Source organism: Trachypithecus francoisi, unplaced genomic scaffold, assembly GCF_009764315.1.
Source record: "Trachypithecus francoisi isolate TF-2019V2 unplaced genomic scaffold, Tfra_2.0 Contig01461, whole genome shotgun sequence".
Classification (NCBI taxonomy): domain Eukaryota; kingdom Metazoa; phylum Chordata; class Mammalia; order Primates; family Cercopithecidae; genus Trachypithecus; species Trachypithecus francoisi.
Genome location: NW_022681433.1, coordinates 13,981,637 through 14,000,726, shown reverse-complemented (window position 1 = coordinate 14,000,726; position 19,090 = coordinate 13,981,637). Strand labels below are relative to the sequence as shown.

The following is a 19,090-nucleotide window of genomic DNA, read 5'->3' as shown; positions in this document are numbered from 1 at the left end:
AAATTTAAGGATTTCTGGTCATACTATAATTTAATAATATAAATAGCTTGTTAACATCATGAAAATGTGTTTGTTGAGCACTTTGATAATGTGTACATGTACCAAATAGAGCTGTTCTACCAAGTTCTCCCTGCCTTCCTCCAGTCCTCTCAAGTATCTTTTTCTCTTTTTGTGCACATCTTAAATGAAGAAAATGAGGAAGACATTGCTAAAATAAAATATTCAGCTTTAGGAAAAAACAAAGTAAGAAATAGGGTAACTTGATTGCTACTGGAATTGTGGTCCTAGGTAATTTGTGAGTTTATTCTTACTGTAGCATATGACATGCATTCTTTTCATGTAAATAGCTCTAAAAGCATGTTATTTTCCAGTAATGAAAGAATCATGGTGCCTTATAAGCTCTTGTTGACTTGGGAGTATTCAGAAATCTCCCAGATTTGAGACCAGAAGAGGCAGGGTCGAAGACATTAGGCTGCACTGGTATCTTCAGTGAAGATGCTCTTATTGGCCTTTGCTGACTGTGGTCTCCCCAAGGCTGAGTCTAGATTGCTGTCACAGTGTCAACTTATTTGTCATTGTGAAGTCAGTAGGGGACCAGCAATTAGTTTGGGGATAGAAGAGGTTGTAGGAGAATAGAAGTGTTTAAAAAGAATCTTTGTGGGAGAATAATACGTATAATAAATATGAGTTCCATTTATTTGCATGATATCACAGAGACAGGAAAATATAATGGAGATGATGTATACAATTTCTGGTTAAAGGAACTGTCTACTTCATCATTTGGAGAGCCACGTGAGTGTGTGTCTTAGATGGTCTGTCTGCTGTTTTTTCTGGCCAGAAGAAGGAAAGCCAGGAAGCACTAGGAACCACAGACCAGGACACCAAAGTCAACTCTCAGACATCCAGAGACTAAGGATCGGTGAACATTTGGATGGGCCTCCGTTTGTTCAACAAGTATTGATTGCATACCCTCTTCAAGCTGAGCACTTTGTTAGATACCTGGAGAAATCAGGGTGAATAAGACACAGTCCTTATCTCTGTGGAGCTGATGGGAGTCACAGGAAAGAGCAACATGAAACTTGTACTTACACACTTAATTATTGAACTACGTTTATACTAAGTGCTGTGAAAGGGAAGTGAGTATCCAACAAGGCCATGTAGTGCAGAGACATAGCATAGTGCACAGAAAACATCTGGCAGAGACCTAGAGCTTTCACAGAAGTGGCCAGTGGTGATGGGGAACTGCCTTCCATTCAGGTTAATGATGTGAGTTGTTTCTTTGTAAAGCTAGAGATTTCTCAAACCTTGCTCCCCTTGAAATCTTGAACTAGGGCTGCTAATAGTTAGATACCTTGTCAATTTGAAAATACATGCTCCCCCATTTTTCCCAACCCCTCTGTGTAGAAACTTGCAAGCTGTGAAATGGTCTAAAGACAACATGAAAAAAAATTGCACAGAAAATTCACAGCAGTTTAATTAGTCCCTAATTTTACTGGGCAGTCCAGTAAAATTGAGTGGAACAATTTGCATTTTGGGGAGGCACTTGATTTTAAAACCCTGATAACCTCATCCTGTCTTACAAATGAAGTGGCTCAGGGTACTATTTAGCTATTATCATTGAAATGTCACAGAAGAATCCAAGTAAAAGTTCCATTTATCTTTCTCTGCTATGCCTTTAAAATGCTTTCATCAAAACAATAGCAAGAATAGTACTTTAGGTAATTTTAGATAATTTGGAAGGCATTACAGGACATACCTATAGTGCCAGAAGAGAATTTATAACACTCTTGTGACCCACCTTAATATTAAGCCCCCTGTAGGCTGGTGTGAAACCTTCTGTGGAGGCTCTTCAAAAGTAGGACACTAAAATCCTAATTTTCATTTAAGAGTATTACACATATTGTATTTAAAAGGTTACACACCTGGTATTTTGTCTACTCTGCTTGTCAGCCTTGAGGAGCCTATGGGAGCTTGTCCAGCAGTAATGAATGCAAATGGTCTTTTGGAGTTGCATTTTCCATTGTGATTTTCAACATTTGTATGTTTCAGAAATCTGCCTACTGTACTGTAAATGCATTCTTATGCAAATTGCTACCATCATATGGCCCAATTTCTTAGTATAAGGAGCATGAAACTTTTAATTACATGCCACTGTTTTAAAACTTGCAGAGCTTTACTCATTTTGTTTCAAGCAGTATGTACAGTGATTTCTCATTAATCATTTACAACCTGCTTGTTTATTATGTGGGAAGAGAGAGGTACTAGAAAAGAAATAAGAAGGATAAAATAAAAAGCTATTTAAAATGTCAGGAATTGCCCTAATCTCAAGGTTGACTTTCTTTTCCATGGGGGAAGAATGTGATTAGTTAGTAATAATAATCAACTCATTTATTTACAGATATTTACTGAGTGGGCAATACTCATGAAGTGTGTTGTCTAATGGGGAATATGGACAGGTGAGAAGGTGTTCAACCCATAATGTCGTGAAAGCTGTGGCCCCAGAGCATTAGAGCAGCAGGCTGAGGTGTGAAGGATGTGTTGGAGTAGAGGGAGCAGAGCTAACAGGAGTGATGAAGAGGTAGGAGGCTGCTGCAGAGCTCTCCCTACAGGAGGCATGGCACTGGTGTGAATTATGAAGTTGCGGTGACTATGAAAAAAAGTGGACTAGATTTAAGAGAGACACAAGATGTATATTTCTTTTTTTTTTTTTTTTTTTTTTTTTTTGGAGGCGGAGTCTCGCTTTGTCGCCCGGACTGGAGTGCAGTGGCCGGATCTCAGCTCACTGCAAGCTCCGCCTCCCGGGTTTACGCCATTCTCCTGCCTCAGCCTCCCAAGTAGCTGGGACTACAGGCGCCCGCCACCTCGCCCGGCTAGTTTTTGTATTTTTAGTAGAGACGGGGTTTCACCGTGTTAGCCAGGATGGTCTCGATCTCCTGACCTCGTGATCCGCCCGTCTCGGCCTCCCAAAGTGCTGGGATTACAGAAGATGTATATTTCAAAAGATTTGGCATTTTATTGAACATGAAGTGAGAGAGGGAGGAGATGAAGATGAGATCATTATTTCTGGCTTGGGCAAAAATCACATTTTCCAAGTTAGGGAAGCTAAGAATGAAGAGGCTTTGTTAGGTGACAATGAGTTCAATTTTGGACATATGGAGTGTGATGTGCATGGGAGATTCCGAAGAGAAACATTCATCTATAGGTTGGAGATTATACAGAGCGAAGATATATAATAAGATATATATCTACATGTATATGTGTATACACATATATGGAACGCAAATATTAGGAGTTCCATAAAAACAACAGAGAAATCAGAGGAGAGGAAATTATGAAGCAACATATCAAGAAAATTTCCCAGAACTGCAGAATGAGAGTTTACAAATTAAAAGGGCACACTAAGTGTCTAGCATAATGAATGCAGAAAGATCCACAGCAAAACACATCAGCATGAAATTTTACAATGCTGGGGAAAAGGAGAAGGCACCAAGAGCCTCCCAAGAGAGCAGACAGATCACACACAAAAGGCCGAGATTTAGAATAGCATCAATAGGCTTATCAGTAGCAACCCTGGATGCTAAAAGAGAAATACCTTAGCATTTCTGGGGGAAATGACTGCCATGTGCCATGCTAAAATTCTGCACTGAGCCAAGCTACCAATTGGATGAAGAAATCTTCAGCTTTGGAAGCTGTCAGATAATTTACCTCATGTATACATTTCTCCAGAAACTTAAAAAAAAAAAAGTGCTCTACCAAAGTAAGGAAATAGATCAAGAAAGAGGAAGGCATGGGGGTCCAGAAAATAGGAACCTGAAGTAGGAAAAAAGCAAAGGAATTTCCCAGAATGATGATGCAACTCAAATGACAGCCATGCCACAGCCCTAGAAATGACCAGTCTAGAATGAAATGGAGAATTGAGGGCTCCAGGAAGAATGGCTCCAAGAAAACAAAACTACACTGAGGTGTAACCTTACATGTGATTATTGTGAGAGGAAAGTTATATGCTGGTGGAGAACTTGTGGGAGAATTAGCAATATATACATAGAAAACTAAGCAAACAGAAACTAAGGCAGCTGTGAAACCCAGGGAAAACAAAAGTCAGACAAGAAGATGGTTCAGTTGTAAATAATATTCATATATGGTTTTAGCAAGGTGAACTGAATTTTGACCTAACCAAAAATGGTACAACTGTATTGCAATGATGGGGGAGGTAGTGTGGAAGGGAGCCTGCAGAGAAAAAAATTGTCATTTGCTGTAATAAGAAGTTACTAAAATATATGTAAAATATAAATATCAAGAAGTAGCATTATAAACACGTTACTTATATCTATGGAGATGCATAGAAAAAAACAACTTAAAATGTGGAAGTGATGAATATGAAAGTGTATGGAGAGATAAGAGAAGATACTACTGGGTGGTTTTTGTTGTTGTTTAAAACCTTGCAGAATGACCTTTCAGAAAGGTATCAATACAGAACTTTGTTTTGAAAAATGGTTTTTTACCATATGATTTAGCAGTTCTACTACTGGGCATATATCCAGAGGAAAGGAGGTCAGAACATTATAGAGGTATCTGGACTCTTGTGTTTATTGCAGCACTGTTCACAATAGCCAAGATGTCGAATCAACCTGTGTCCATCAACAGATGAATGAATAAAGAAAATATGATACATATACATAATAGAATACTATTCATCCATTAAAAAGAATGGAGTTGTGTCATTTATGGCAACATGGATGAGCTTGGAGGATATTATGTGAAGTGAAATTAGCCAGGCACAGAAAGCCAGATATCACATGTTCTCACTCACATGTGGAATCTAAAAAAGTTGATCTCTTAGAACTAGAGAATAGAATGGCGGTTACTAGAAATTGGGAAGGTAGAGAGAAGGAGAGACAGTAGAGATTAGTTAATGAATGCAAAATTACACTTAGAAGGAATCAGTTCTAGTGTTCTATAAAACTGTAGGGTGACTCTAGTTAATTATAAGCTATTGCATATTTTCAAGTAGCTAGAAGAAAGGATCTGTCATGGTCCCAACACAAAGGAATGATCTATATGTGAGGTGATGGGTATGCTAGTTATCACAATGTGATCACTGCATATGTTTGCATGTTCCAAAACATCACTATGTACCCCATACATACGTACAATTACTGTGTGCCAATTAGAATAATAATAATCGTTTTTTAAAAGGTATGCAAAAGATGAAAAGGAAAAAATGGAAGAATTAATTGCTGGACTTTGCTGTGGCCACAGTGATACCTGGTGACTATAAATTTGATGTCCCCATCTGTGTCATTGTGTGCTCAGCTGGGCTAGAAAAAGGTGACAACGGATTGAGCCAGGGTTGGGTCCTGCAGACAGTTGGGACCATTGTAGTTTCTGTTGTCTCTGTGAAATGAGAGCAAGTATGTGGTTAATAAAGTAGTAGAAGTAAAGCACTCTGGGGTAGACTTTAGGTTGGATAATAAGGGAGGTGAAGACAGAAGGAGACAGATGGTGTGGTGAAAGAGATTATTGTCTGAGTTGCAGATATGAATTGATAGGCGACAGCATAGTGAGATGGTGGAGGGATAGAGGGTTGTAACCAGAAAGAAGGATATGTGAATGTCAGAGGCGAAGTTTAAGGTTTTGACAAGGTCCATGGTGATGCCCAGGGTCTTGATTCAGGGTGCCTCTTGAGTTGCAGGTATCAAAGGGCTGAAAGCTGGGATGCTAGATGAGGCATGCATTGGGGATTACTAGGGTGTCAGTACCTGAGGGTAAAGGGGAAGACCACGCCTGTGGGGTGTGAGAGGCAGTAACCATGCTGTAGGAATAGTGTTCGATTAGGCAGCAAGAACCTTGGAACCTCAAAGGAAAGGCACTTTACACATGTGTGGGGCCTCATGTTCTAGTGGGGTATTTGAGAGTTTAAAGGAGACCTCCTGACCAGGATATAGTTGAATGTGGAGGAAAAGCACCAGTGGCAACCATTTGAGAAAACTGCTCCGAGAGAGATTGAGGACAAACGTAGGGGATGGAGGTTTTTTACCAAAGGAAGAAGGAGTTCCACATAGTATGGAGGAAACATCAGAGGGAGAAAGGTTGGGGCCAGGGATGGAAAGGATGTTGGGATTCACTGGCCCCCAGTGTTTGAAAACAAATGGCTTAAGCCATTTCCTGGTCTCTTAGTCACAGCCTTCCTGCCATCTCTCCAACACCCCTACTCTCTTTTAAGCTTTCTCACACACCTTCCCCTTGCTTCTTTCCTTCAAATGGAATCAGACTCTACCTGGATCCATTGTGCTTCTGTGGGCAGGTGAGCAGGCAGGCAGTAGAACTCATTACTTCTCGGGACTCACTGAGGCCACCGCAGTGTAGTGAAATGCAGTCTATGTAGGGCCGGAAGTTGCAGATTCAGCCATGGACTGGTAAATGTGGATATGTTACAAACGCCATACTTTCAGTTCCTTCATTTGTGAACCGGTAACAATAATACCCACAGAGTTTGGACAGGTGTCAGGTGAGGTAACATACACAGAAGCAACTGCAACCTGGTACCTGGTGTTTATAAATGCTTATGATAAATATCGCTCCCAAACGTGTAACTTCCGTTACAGCTCATACCTCTGTCTTTCACTAGGACAGTGCCTTATGGATTCTTTGTGCTTAATAATGAATCGATCAGTGTATGTATTGGGCTTGGGGGGAGAATTTACAAAGCTTTTACACACACACACACACACACACACACACACATATATATTTCAAAAACCACTTGTTCACTCTTCTGTCCTTACCTTTTCATAATAATTTTCAGAATGTATTATCCCTTAGTCTTATCCAGGTAATAATTAGACTTCGCTGGGCCTCTATTTGAGTACAGAAACCTCCCTATTCTCGCTTAAATTCCCAGCTACAATTTCTGCCTTCATGCATGCAGTGCCTGGGTGTTGAAATGGAACAAAGCTTAAATAGGTTAAAATCCACCTTCCCAATATAGCCCAATATTCAGATTGTTTCTCCTATTAACTCTCCTGCGTCAATATCAGATATTCCTCTTAATATTTAAAAAATTACTATTGGCAGCTGAAAACTGATTTCCTTTCCTCTAGTCCTTACATCTAACTCTCCTGAGTTCGCTCTCGCTTGTTCTCTTTCTCTCTCTCTCGGTCTCTCTCTCCAGTTTATAACTCATCCAGGTTTCTCTTTTATTCTGTATATTGTTATCTAGATAATGTTTCCTTTCTTCATTCTGTCCAATCCCTATAGATCCTATCTTGAAATGTTCCCATTCAATTCGTCTTACAAATGGCTTCAGAATCTATATTTGTTGATTGCATCATTCATGTTTTCTATTCACCTCCTTCCAGTTGCCCTGGAGTGATAATTATCACTTGCGTTATAGGCACCTTTGCTTTTCCCTCTTCTTGCTTTGCTCCATCTGCATCTGCAGTCCTTGTGTTCACTGTGTGGGAGCTGATCTATGGGGCCAGGGCAGGGTTAACCCCGTGACATGTGCTTTCACAGGCATGTGGAGGGAGAACCTTAGATACTTGGGGGATAAAGTCTGTTGCTGTGTGTATTTCTTTATCCTTTCTGTTTCTTATCTTTTCTTACTTATATTGAGATTTACTTTCAGGAATTTGCAGCCTATTGTATGTGAGATTAAGAGCCTATAAAAATGTTTTAGGTTTTTTTTTTTTTCGATGTGCTGACTTCTTTTTATTAAAAAAGTATATAGCTATTCTCTTAAATCTTTTTTTTCCCATTTGGATGTGCTCAGTGAGGATCCTGAATTAGCTATTATCATTTGTTATTTCTTTCTTTCTTTTTTTTTTTTTTTTCTTTTTGAGATGACAGCCTCATCCTCAGAGTGAGCCATTATTCTTGTTTATGTTTAGGGACTCAGGGGACTAATAGAGACCAAGCAGTTAGTGACTTTCTGGTGAGTAAAAAGAGTTTCCTCATTTTTTAAAATCTATAATTGACACATCAAGCCATCATTCTTGATTGGGCGGCTTTAGGGCCAAGTCATGTTTTCATGGCTCCTGTGCAGTTTGTCTTTGTTCTCAGCATTTGTAATAAACAAGTTGGAAGTCACTTCTATGATGTCCGGTTCAGGAATAAATTACACAGTGGTGCTTCTGCCAGCTGTTGTGGAAGCCACTGATACCATTGTGGAAGGCCCTTGTCCGTGGGAGAAAATGAGCTTTTACACTATGCTCTTTTCTGAGACACTCTCTATGGATTGCTAGGCATCACCCATCTCTGTAGGCTTTTGAGGTGCTTCTTGCTACACTATGACGAAACAGTCTAGGACCATCTGGGTTTGTAGTGATTGGCATTGGGTGAATATGATCAGTGCCAGTATTTCAAGTTAAACTTACAGACTTCTCTTCTGAGACCAGACTGAGGCTGGCATTTCTTTCCCTCCCGCTGCCTTCTTCCTTCCCGGCAAAAGCCCTGGTGCTCTGAGGTTTGTGTACAAACATTCTTTCATGGAGCTCTGAATCTCAGTGTAGAGAAGGCACACGAGGAGCAGTTTTGACCAACATACGGCCCCACGAGAGAAGAGTATGTACATTTATTGATTAAGGAGCTATTTTCTCTGGCTGGCATTATATTATCCAGGTCTTGTTTAGTGTCATGTTAGAGAAACCTAATTCAAATTGCCTTAGGCAACAAGAAAGCAAAAGGGCAGAGGGATTTGGGGCTCAAAGAACTGAGAGGTTCTGGAGGTCATGCTGACGTGAGGCATGACTGTCCCTGGGGGGTACTTCAACTGCAGCGGCAGGAGTACATGTCCATCTCCCGGCCCCTCGTTCTCCACTCTTGGCCTCATCCTCAGAAAGGCTCTCCCCACATGAGAAGAAAGATGGTCAGCAGCTGCCCCAGGCCTATATCCTGCCAGCTTGGGCATCTCTCAAAAAGAGAATTTTTTCCTAGTAATTCCAGCAAAATTCTCGAGGTAGGGCTGTCATCGTCCCAACTCACATCTTGTTTCATTCTCAAGCCAGGATACTGTGTAACACCAGAGCGGTGCGAGTTCTTATCCGGCAGGCCTGTGTCATACGACCCTCCAGGCCCTGGTCCCTCAGCCCCCTACTCTGACCACATGGAATAAGAGGAGGCAAGGGTTGATTCCCCAAAGGTCAGCAGGGGTGTTGTTCAAAGGAGCTACTCAGGCCTAGCATGAGATGCCCGCTAGCCTTAGCAGCACAGAGTCTGCACTTGGGGAAAGAGATCAGGGAAAGCTGAGTAGGATCTAAGGAAATAATGTTATTCAAGAAGGGTCAAAAAAAAATAAGGAAAAGCTTCGTAAATAAGTATCAGGGACTCTGGGGATTAATAGAGACCGAGCAGTTAGTGAGTTTTTGGTGAGTAAAAAGAGTTTCCTCGTGGAGCCATTCAGTTAGACAGGGAAGCTGTAGTATGCTGAGTACTGACACCCGAATATGTCCATGTATGGATCAGCAGAACCTATCATTGTTGCCTTATAGGGCAAAAAGGACTTTGCATGAAGTTCAGAATGTTGAGATGGGAAGATTATCCTGGATTACCCAGATAGAGACAATGTCATCACAAGCATCCTTGTAAGAGAGAGGCAGGAGGAATTAGAAAGACATGACACAGGAAGCAGGGATGGGAGTGATTGCTTTCAAGATGGAAGAAGGGGCCACCAGCCAAGGAATGAAGGAAGCCATGAGAGGCAAACAAGACAAGGAAATGGACTCTCCCCTGGAGAGTCTAGAAGGCACCAGCCTGGCCAACACCTTGGCTTCAGCCCAGTGAGACTGACTTCAGACTTCTGACGTCCAGAACTGGAAGAGAATAAGCTTGTGTTGTCTTAAACTGCTAAGTGGTAATTTGTTACAGTGGTAATGGGAAAACTAAAACAGAAGGAGCTGAAATTGAAGATGACCTGGAGTAGGCCAGGCAGACAAGGGAGAGGCTGAGCACTCGGCCTCCGTGAACAGCACAGGCTGAGACACCCGGGGTCACATAGAAACAGCAGGGGCACCTCGCAGAAGACAGGAGATCCTGGCAGGTGCTTACCCCACACCACGGTGTTGGGACTTCGTACTGAAGCCCAGGGTAAGCTTTGGAAAGGTTTTAACAGTAAAATCACGGGATCTTGTTAAAGGCTTAAGGTTTTTCTGGCAGTGCTAAGGAGGGTGAGTTAGGTAAAGATTTAGAGGTTAAGGCACAAGACAGAGTAATTACTGAAGAGAAGTTTGTAGTTGTACCAGCAAGACATGATGAGGACTGAGCTGAGGTACAAAAGGAGAATGAATCAGGGGCCAGCCTTAGGAGCTACTGAAGGTCAGAAAGACCTCGTGACTGCTAGATATGGTAGGATGAAGAAGAAGACTGACTGGTTTCTGGTTTCAGTGACTGGGAGGATAATTGACTAGGAAACAAAGTACAGGACAGAGAATGGGTTTAAGAAGAAGCTAACCAGCTCCATTTGGGAAACAATGGTTTTTGTCATCTAATAGATAAAGAGTAATGTCTATTTGGCAACTGAAAACAGGTCTGGATCCCAGGAGAGATACCTGGGCCCACCTGGATTGGAAATCACAGATATGGTCATCAGTGTACGTAAGTCGGTGATGTGAACGTGTTGAGTGGATAAGCTCACTCAGAAGACTGGACGGGAGAAGGCAGAGGCTGCACTGGGAATACCTTATTCCAGGTCTAAGGAAAGAAGACAGAGTAACCAAGAAGGCTGAGACAACGGCTGGGGGGCAGTAGGAGAACATGAGACCAAAGACCTCACTAGCATTTCTAGACACTCAGAGATCTATCTCATCGAAGGAAATGAAAGCTTACTGTGTATTTAGAAGACATTTATGCTGAGTCTAGATTGTAAAGAAAAAATGGCAAGAAGAACAGAAGGTCTTGATTCATCACTGTAATTATCTGTGCCATCAATAATTCCCAGACCATACAAGAGTCCTCCAGGTGGCCTTGTGTTCCTGTGGTAAAGTTTGCCAGCAAAGGGAGGGTGAAAGTTTCGGTTTCAGTTACTGCTATAGGATTGCTTGGATAAGACTTCTCTCTCCTTATCTTTTTATGGATCAGGCAAATTAGTTTCCTTACTGATTTGGTTTCTCTCCTTTTCTTTTTGCTTATTAGTTATTACACAACTAATGTGTGATGATTACAAAATATGGAACTAATGCATAAGCATATTAAAATAAAAAGTAAAAACTCCTAAATCCTACTGCTTAGAAGTAACCACTATTAAAAGTTTGGTGCCTGTCTTTCAGATATTTTTACTTACTTGTAAGCATAATACAGGTGACATTTTGTGTTATGAAAATGGGATGATTCCATGCATGCTGTTCAACTAGCTTTTTAATTTATCATGGACAGCTTTCCATGCCAGTACAATATAGAGCTATGACATCCTTTTTTTTTTTTGAGACGGAGTCTCGCTCTGTCGCCCAGGCTGCATAGTAGTCCCTGGTTTGGATATACCACAGTTCATATAACTTATGTTATACATGTTATAATTTATGTTTTTCCATACTTTTAGAAGTGTTTCAAAGAGAGACTTATACAAGTGGAAATGTGAGTCCAAACTATCAATATTTGCATTTTTGATATAATACAATTTGTACTCCATGAAAGCTGAATGGAAAACACTAAAAGGCTTCATAAATAATCATATTTAGTTTCCCTTTCAGCACAAAACATTAGGTTTAGTGCACATTTGGGGACTTTAACATTACCCTTCTCAGCTTTCAGGAGTCTCGGTGTCTTTCCACATTTGTTGATACCTAAAACCAAAGCCAAGTGAAGGAACAGAATGGGGAGCTTAGCCATATAGTAGGTACCCTGAGGGGTCCCCGTGACTTCAGCAGAGTGCAGTGGCTGGGCTTTCCAGACCTGGAAGGTGCAGTCTTCTGTGAGCCCTGAAATGCCTGGGCCAGCCTGCCTGGAAAGAAGCCCTGGGCAAACCTGCCTGGAAAGAGGAGAGCAGGAGTTGGAGGGGCACACACTGAGGGGCCACCCTATCTGGGTCAAAGTTTGTGTTCTGGTGGGGGAAGACAGACACTAAGCCAACAGGTGAGGATAGAATAGACTGGTGGGCAGTGGCAAATGCTGTGAGGAAGAATGAAGTGGGTGAAGAGGAAACTGGCAGGTGGTGAGAGGGCCACATTAGCTGGAGCACCAGGCGTGGTGAGGAGACGTCGCTGTGCTGAGACCTCCTGAATGGATGGATGAGCCATGCTTAAGGGCTAGAGGAAGAATATTCCTTGTGCAGAGGAACTCAAGCCACAGGAGGAAGAATGGCATGTTTGGGGACCAACAAGGCTGGCATTGTGGCTGGCAGATGTGGGCAGGGACAGTGACATTGTCCGTGAGGTCATCTGGGGCTGCACCATCTGATATGGTGGCACATATCATGATTAAATGATTGCTTAATTAAATGAATCGATTAAATGATTGAGACTTCAGTGTCAGTAGGGCATGGGGCATGTTGGAAGAGCTGTTCTCAGACACTGTTGGGAATATGAATTAGTGGATCCTTTTGTTGGGCAATTGGACTGTGCATAGCAACACTGCAAAAGAGCAGACTCAATCCAGCAAAAGCAATTCTGTGTATTTGTCCTCTGAAGATCCTGGTCTGTGTGTACAAAGAAACCAAGTAGAAGAGTTTTTATTACAGCCCATGAAGCTATTTCATTAGCTAAACTTGTAACAATCTAAATGCTTATCCATAAGACAATGGGGAACTGAATTACAGTATGTCTTTGCCCATCTGTATGATGTGGCTCTTTTTTAAAAATCTGTAAATACACTGATAAGAAAAAGATCTCCAAAAACGTGGGTAGATAAAAAGAAGTTGCAATGTTTATTTCATATATTTAACTAGTAGCTGTATTTGTATATGTGTGTACATTTATAAATACCTAGAAAAAAAATCTGGGAGAATAAACACAAAATTGCTAGCAGCAGTTACCGCTGGAAAGAAGAGTGAGGTCTCAGGGTTTGGGGGTGAGCGTGGGGGTGACATTCATGGTCTGCATCTAAGGAACCACAGCAAGCTTTGTTTTTGAAATGACCTAACAGTGCGCTGAAGCCAAGGCAGGTTTGGGTTAATCTAGGTCTGTGTGATTTCGCTAATCTCCCATCCACTGCTCTTTGACTTTCTGACAAAGGAGATGTGAAGGTGAGCACTGTGCCCAGAACACAAAGGAGAAGCTGCACTGTGCCCTGGGTATCGCTGGACACAATGTGAGGAGCGTCCACATGTTTTTGCTGGACCAGCTCTGGCAGCAAGTTCCACGAAGGCTCGGCTGCAGCCAAGAGAACTGAAAGGCTCTCTAGGTCACCTCTATGGACCCGCTGCGTGGAAATTAATTAGAGTTGGACCATGTCCCCCGTGGCTTGGCTCCCGGTGATGCCAAAGTTATTAGCAGCTATATGCAGCTACAGCATCCTTCCCCGTCTTCTGAAAATTTGTTTCGGCAGAGAGAGGCAGGCAGACTAAGTTGGTGGCTGAGGACAGTAAAATTTTAATTCCCAGATAGTTTGGTCTGGGTCATTGGGGTGGCAGTGACTTTCAGAAAAGGGCATGTTTTTCATCAAATCAGAGACAGCAGTGTCCTTACTCCTCCCCTGACCACTCAAAACTAAATTCCCTTTCCTATAAACAAGTGTGTCATTCCTCAAGCACAGGGGGTGGTGACCGTAGCAACAAATCACCCAAATATTTCTTTTGTTGATCTGTTTGACTTTCATGAAGCCACCCTTTCCACAATTTATGTTGCCATTTCAGTTTTAACTAGCTTACTTTCTTTCTATTTCTCTTCTCCAACTATACATAGGAACAAAGAAAGACACTCAGAAAGATCAAGATACGAATAAACCTACTGTTTCATCTCCTAAGAGAGTAGCAGCTTCAGCCACCAAGCTTCATTCACCAGGTATGTAGGAAATATGATATGTTACTTGGGAAGATGACTTGAACTTGGAATGTATCTTATTCAGATGTCATTAATGGAGCAATGCCAGCCCATGTGATTTACATGATTGTTCCAGAGCTTGACATACATATGCTGATGTTTTCTGGCTCTGGATGAAATGAACCAGCTGTTCATATCATTTTATCTTAAAAAACAAGATGCTATGCTACGTTTAAGTGGGAGGATCTTCTCTGTGTAGGGGTATCTGCTATTCCGATAGCATGTAGAAATCATTTACAATTGAGAAATAGACTTTAAAGATCTAACCTCAAGAAATAATACTGTCTAAAAGGAAGAAGAACAGAGATAATGGGTATCAAATGATTTGTTAGTCTGTCAATGAGGAAACCATTTATTTGAATTTGTTCAGATATGAACAAACTACATAAGGTTACTTGAAAGTCAAAAATTGTTTAATAAGAATATTCCTGGCCAGGCGTGATGGCTCATGCCTGTAATCCCAGCGCTTTGAGAGGCCAAGGGGGGCGGATCACTTGAGGTCAGGAGCTCCAGACCAGCCTAGCCAATATGGCAAAACCCTGTCTCTACTAAAAATACAAAAATTAACCGGGTATGGTGGCTTTCGCCTGTAGTTCCAGCTACTTGGGAGGCTGAGTCAGGAGAATCACTTGAACTCGAGAGGTGGAGGTTGCAGTGAGCCGAGATCACACCACTGCACTCCAACCTGAGTGACAGAGCGAGACTTCATCTCAAAAAAAAAAAAAAAAAAAATAGAAGAAGAAGAAAAAGAAGAATATTCCTATTGTAAGACATTCCTGCCATTGTAGAACAGTATGCAATGCAACCTCAAAACATTTTATTTAAACCCAAAAATGGTGGCCATAATAGCAGCTAATGTTTGAGCTCTGACTGCGTGCCAGGTACTGTCCTGTGCTCTTTAAATATCTTAATTGATTTAATGTCCACAATAACTCTGTGAAACAGGTTGTATTATCGCCCCTCTCTTTACATGTGAGGAAACTGAGGCACAGACATTTCATTAATTTGCCCAAAGTCACAGGTAATGAGTAGTAGAGCCTTGGTTTTAACCTAAGCAATCTGTATCCCAAACTTGCGTTGTTTGTTGCTACACTGTTAACCCAAAAGCATGGAGAATAGAGAACTTACTAAAATTGCTAATTAAAAATTTATGGAAAATAGATTAAAGCTGTAAATGTGAAGGACAAGAGACAAAGCCTGGTAGTTGGGTGAGAGATCAGATCGGAGGACCGTGCATAAATCTGGAATTTCTAAAGGGCAACACCTTGGAAGGAAAAGGAAATTCACCCTGCAGGAGACTGGCCGATGGCAGCTCCAGCTCTGCGGGAAGCCGAGGGTGGGGAGCAAGCCCTCCCCCAGGAACCTTCGACCACAGGCCAGCCCTGCTGCAGCTTCAGAGCTGGAGTCTGTGCTGCCGCTGTGCTCTGAAAATCCAATTTAAAATGCTGTAGTGCTTATGGCTACTTAGTCGAATAAAATGTGAAATCATACACACAAGGAAACAAGCCACCATAAATAAGATCCTTATATTCTAGAGAAAGAGTAAAAATAACATATAACTTTAGACTTAACAATGTTAAAATATTTGTTAAAATTTCTAAGATGACCCATAAAATACATATATATAGTTCCGAACCATAGATGGGAAAATATTGGAATGAGGGGTTAAAAAAATTCAATCAATATAAAGGAAGGAGAAAGAGGGAAAGAAGGAAGGCCAGGAGGGAGATGGGGGAAATTGAAAGAATACAAGAAGATATTAGAAATGAACTCAAATATGTCATAATGACTGTATACGAACTATACTCTCTAAACTAACTCAAAGATTTAGATGACCAGAGCCAGGCGCAGGGGCTCACACCTGTAATCTCAGCACTTTGGGAGGCTGAGGCGGGTGGATCACCTGAGGTGAGGAGTTCGACACCAGCCTGGCTAACATGGTGAAACCCCGTCTCTACTAAAAGTGCAAAAATTAGCCGGGCGTGGTGGTATGTGCCTGTAGTCCCAGCTACTCAGGAGATTGAGGCAGGAGAATCACTTGAACCTGGGAGGCAGAGGTTGCAGTGAGCCAAGATCACACCACTACACTCCAGCCTCGGCAGTAGACCGAGATTGCATCTTGAAAAAGGAATAAAATAAAATAAAATAAAAATTTAAAATATAGATTACCAGGCTGCATTCACGTATTAAACAGTCAAAAAGTATGTTTCAAGTGCATTTTATGCTGTAAAATCTAGCTTTAGATCGTTTCCAAAGTATACTCCTAAAATATAAAAATATTAAAAATGTATAAGTAAAAGGATGGAAAATTAATATTTATACCAAAAAAAAAACTAAACTGAAGAAAGTTTGTGGCATTATAGTTGTAAAACATACCAATTGTGGAATAATGAACAAATACTAAACTACCCTATGTTTAACGTATAGAACTATGTTTAAAGTATAGAACTTGGTAAGTTTTGCCTTGTGTACAAAGCTGTGAAACCATCAGCCCATGCAAGGTAACACACATGTCCACCAACCTTCAGAGTTTCCTAGGACTCCTTTGTCATTCCACCTGCCTGCCATTCTCCGCCCCCACCCCAAACCCCAGACAACCACTGATCTGTTCTGTCACTAGAGATTAGTTTGTATTTTCTAAAGTTTTATATAAATGGAATCATTTAATATCTATGCTAGTTTTACTGGCTTCTTTCAACATAATTTAGATTCATCCATCTGGTAATAGCCAATTCCATTTTACTGGTGCATAGAATTCTATTATATAGATATCACTATTTATTTACTTGTTGATGGAAATCGGGGCTTTTCCCCCAGAATTTGGCTATAGTAAGTAAAACCAAATCTTTGTAGAAATGTACAGTATTTATACAAATCTTGGTATGAACATCTGCTTCCATTTCTCTTGGGTAAATATCTAAGAATGAAGTAGCTAGGTCATGTGGTAGCTACATGTTTAACTTCTTTAAAATTCCAAACTGTTTTCCAAAGTGGTTGTACCATTTTAGATTTTTCAACAGTAGCATATGACAGTTCCAGTTTCTCCACATTCTTGCCAACCCTTGATATAATCAGTCTTTTTTTATAGACATTCTACTATGTGTGTCATGATACCTCATTGTGGTTTTAATTTGCCTTTCTGATTAACTAATGATGTTATAATGTTGAGTATCTTTCTATGTGTTTGACAGCTGTGCATGTTCTTGGATAAAATATCCAAATATTTTTCCATTTTTTAAATTGGGTTGTTTTCTTATTATTGAATTTTGAGAGTTTTATATTCTGCATATATTTCTTTCTTATGTTTTAAATTACTTTAAATTTTATTAATTTACAAAAATAGTGCTTATTTTCCACATATGAAAATACATTTGATAATAGAAAAATTCAAATTCTGCCAAAATATGTTTAAAGAGGTACATTTTGAGCCAATATGAGTGACCATGGCCCAGGTCACACAATCTCAAGAAGTCCTGATAAAGTGTGCCAAAGGCAGCCAGATTACAGCTTGATTTTATACGTTTCAGGGAGACAGGAATTGCAGGAAAATCATAAATCAATATGAGAACGGTTTACATTGATTTGGCCTTAAAAACGCCAGACATCTCAAAGCAGAGGGCTGGGGAGATCATAGGTGAGTTTTAGGGATTCTTTAGTTGACAGTTGGTTGGGAGAGTTAAGCTAATGTCTAAAACTTGAAATCAGTAGAAAGTAATGTTTGAGTTAAGCTAAGGGGGTTGTGGAAACCAAGGTTCTTAGTATGTAAGTGAAGCCTCATATGTGGCAGTCCTCAGAGAGAATAGATGGAAAATGTCTCTTTGCAGATTTCAAAGCTCTCAGGCTCTCAGGTAATCTCTCCAGATGTGAGAAAGCCTACAAAGGGAGAGGTCTGACTACATTAATGGAACATTAATCTGATGCAAATTATTCCCACAAAAGACAACTTTGCAGGATCATTTCAAAACGTGTTAAATAAATATATTGTGGGATAAAATCTTTTTTTACTTCTTTCAGCGTCTGCTATCTGTCATGTTATGCTGTATACCAGAGTGAGGTTGGAAAGTAAGCTACATTATATAGGATTCATAAAACCTGTCTGATGAGATTTTATGGTTTTCAGGGTGTGACTCCCCCAGGTCCCTTAGATAGGAATTTGGGCAAGAGAAAAAGAAGATCCTAGTCCTCACATTTAAAAGCTATTATTTTATGCTCCACACAGCTTATTATATTTGTAAGTGGTAGATAATTATAGATTTCTATTATGATATTTTAATATACTTTTTTAAAATTATACTTTAAGTTCTGGGATACATGTGGAGAATGTGCAGGTTTGTTACATAGGTGTACACGTGCCATGGTGGTTTGCTGTACCGATGAACTGGTCACCTACGTTAGATATTTCTCCTAATGCTATCCCTGCCCTCGCCCCCACCCCCTGACAGGCCCTGATGTGTGATGTTCCCCTCCCTGTGTCCACACGTTCTCATTATTCAACTCCCACCTGTGAGTGAGAACATGTGGTATTTGGGTTTCTGTTCCTGTGTAAGTGTGCTGAGAATGATGGTTTCTAGCTCCATCCATGGCCCTGTAAAGGACATGCACTCATCCTTTTTTATGGCTGCATAGTATTCCATGGTGTACACGTCTCACATTTTCTGTATCCAGTCTATCGTTGATGGGCATTTGGGTTGATTCCAAGTCTTTGCTATTGTGGATAGTGCTGCAATAAGCGTACATGTGCATGTGTCTTTTTTTCCTTTTTGAGGGTCGCCCAGGCTGGAATGTAGTGGCGTGATCTTAGCTCACTGCAACCTCTGCCTCCTGGGTTCAAGCGATTCTCCTGTCTCAGCCTCCTAAGTAGCTGGGATTACAGGTGCGTGCCACCACACCTGGCTAATTTTTTTAATTTTTAGTAGAGATGGGGTTTCACCATGTTGGCCAGGCTGATCTCAAACTCCTGACCTCAGGTGATCCACCCACCTCGGCCTCCCAAAGTGCTGGGATTACAGGCGTGAGCCACCATGCCCGGCCGCATGTATCTTTATAATAGAATAATTGATAATCCTTTGGGTATATACTGGATTTGCTGGGTCAAATGGTATTTCTGGTTCTAGATCCTTGAG

At 40.9% G+C, this 19,090-nt stretch overlaps 1 protein-coding gene across 1 annotated transcript in view; it reads left to right on the top strand.

Moving 5' to 3' along the window:
- The window catches only part of MTUS2 (microtubule associated scaffold protein 2), a 459,381-nt gene that overhangs the window by 266,817 nt on the left and 173,474 nt on the right, over positions 1-19,090 (top strand). The window contains 1 exon segment of the mRNA XM_033236324.1: positions 13,830-13,928. Within this exon segment, the coding sequence (XP_033092215.1) occupies positions 13,830-13,928 (99 nt within the window).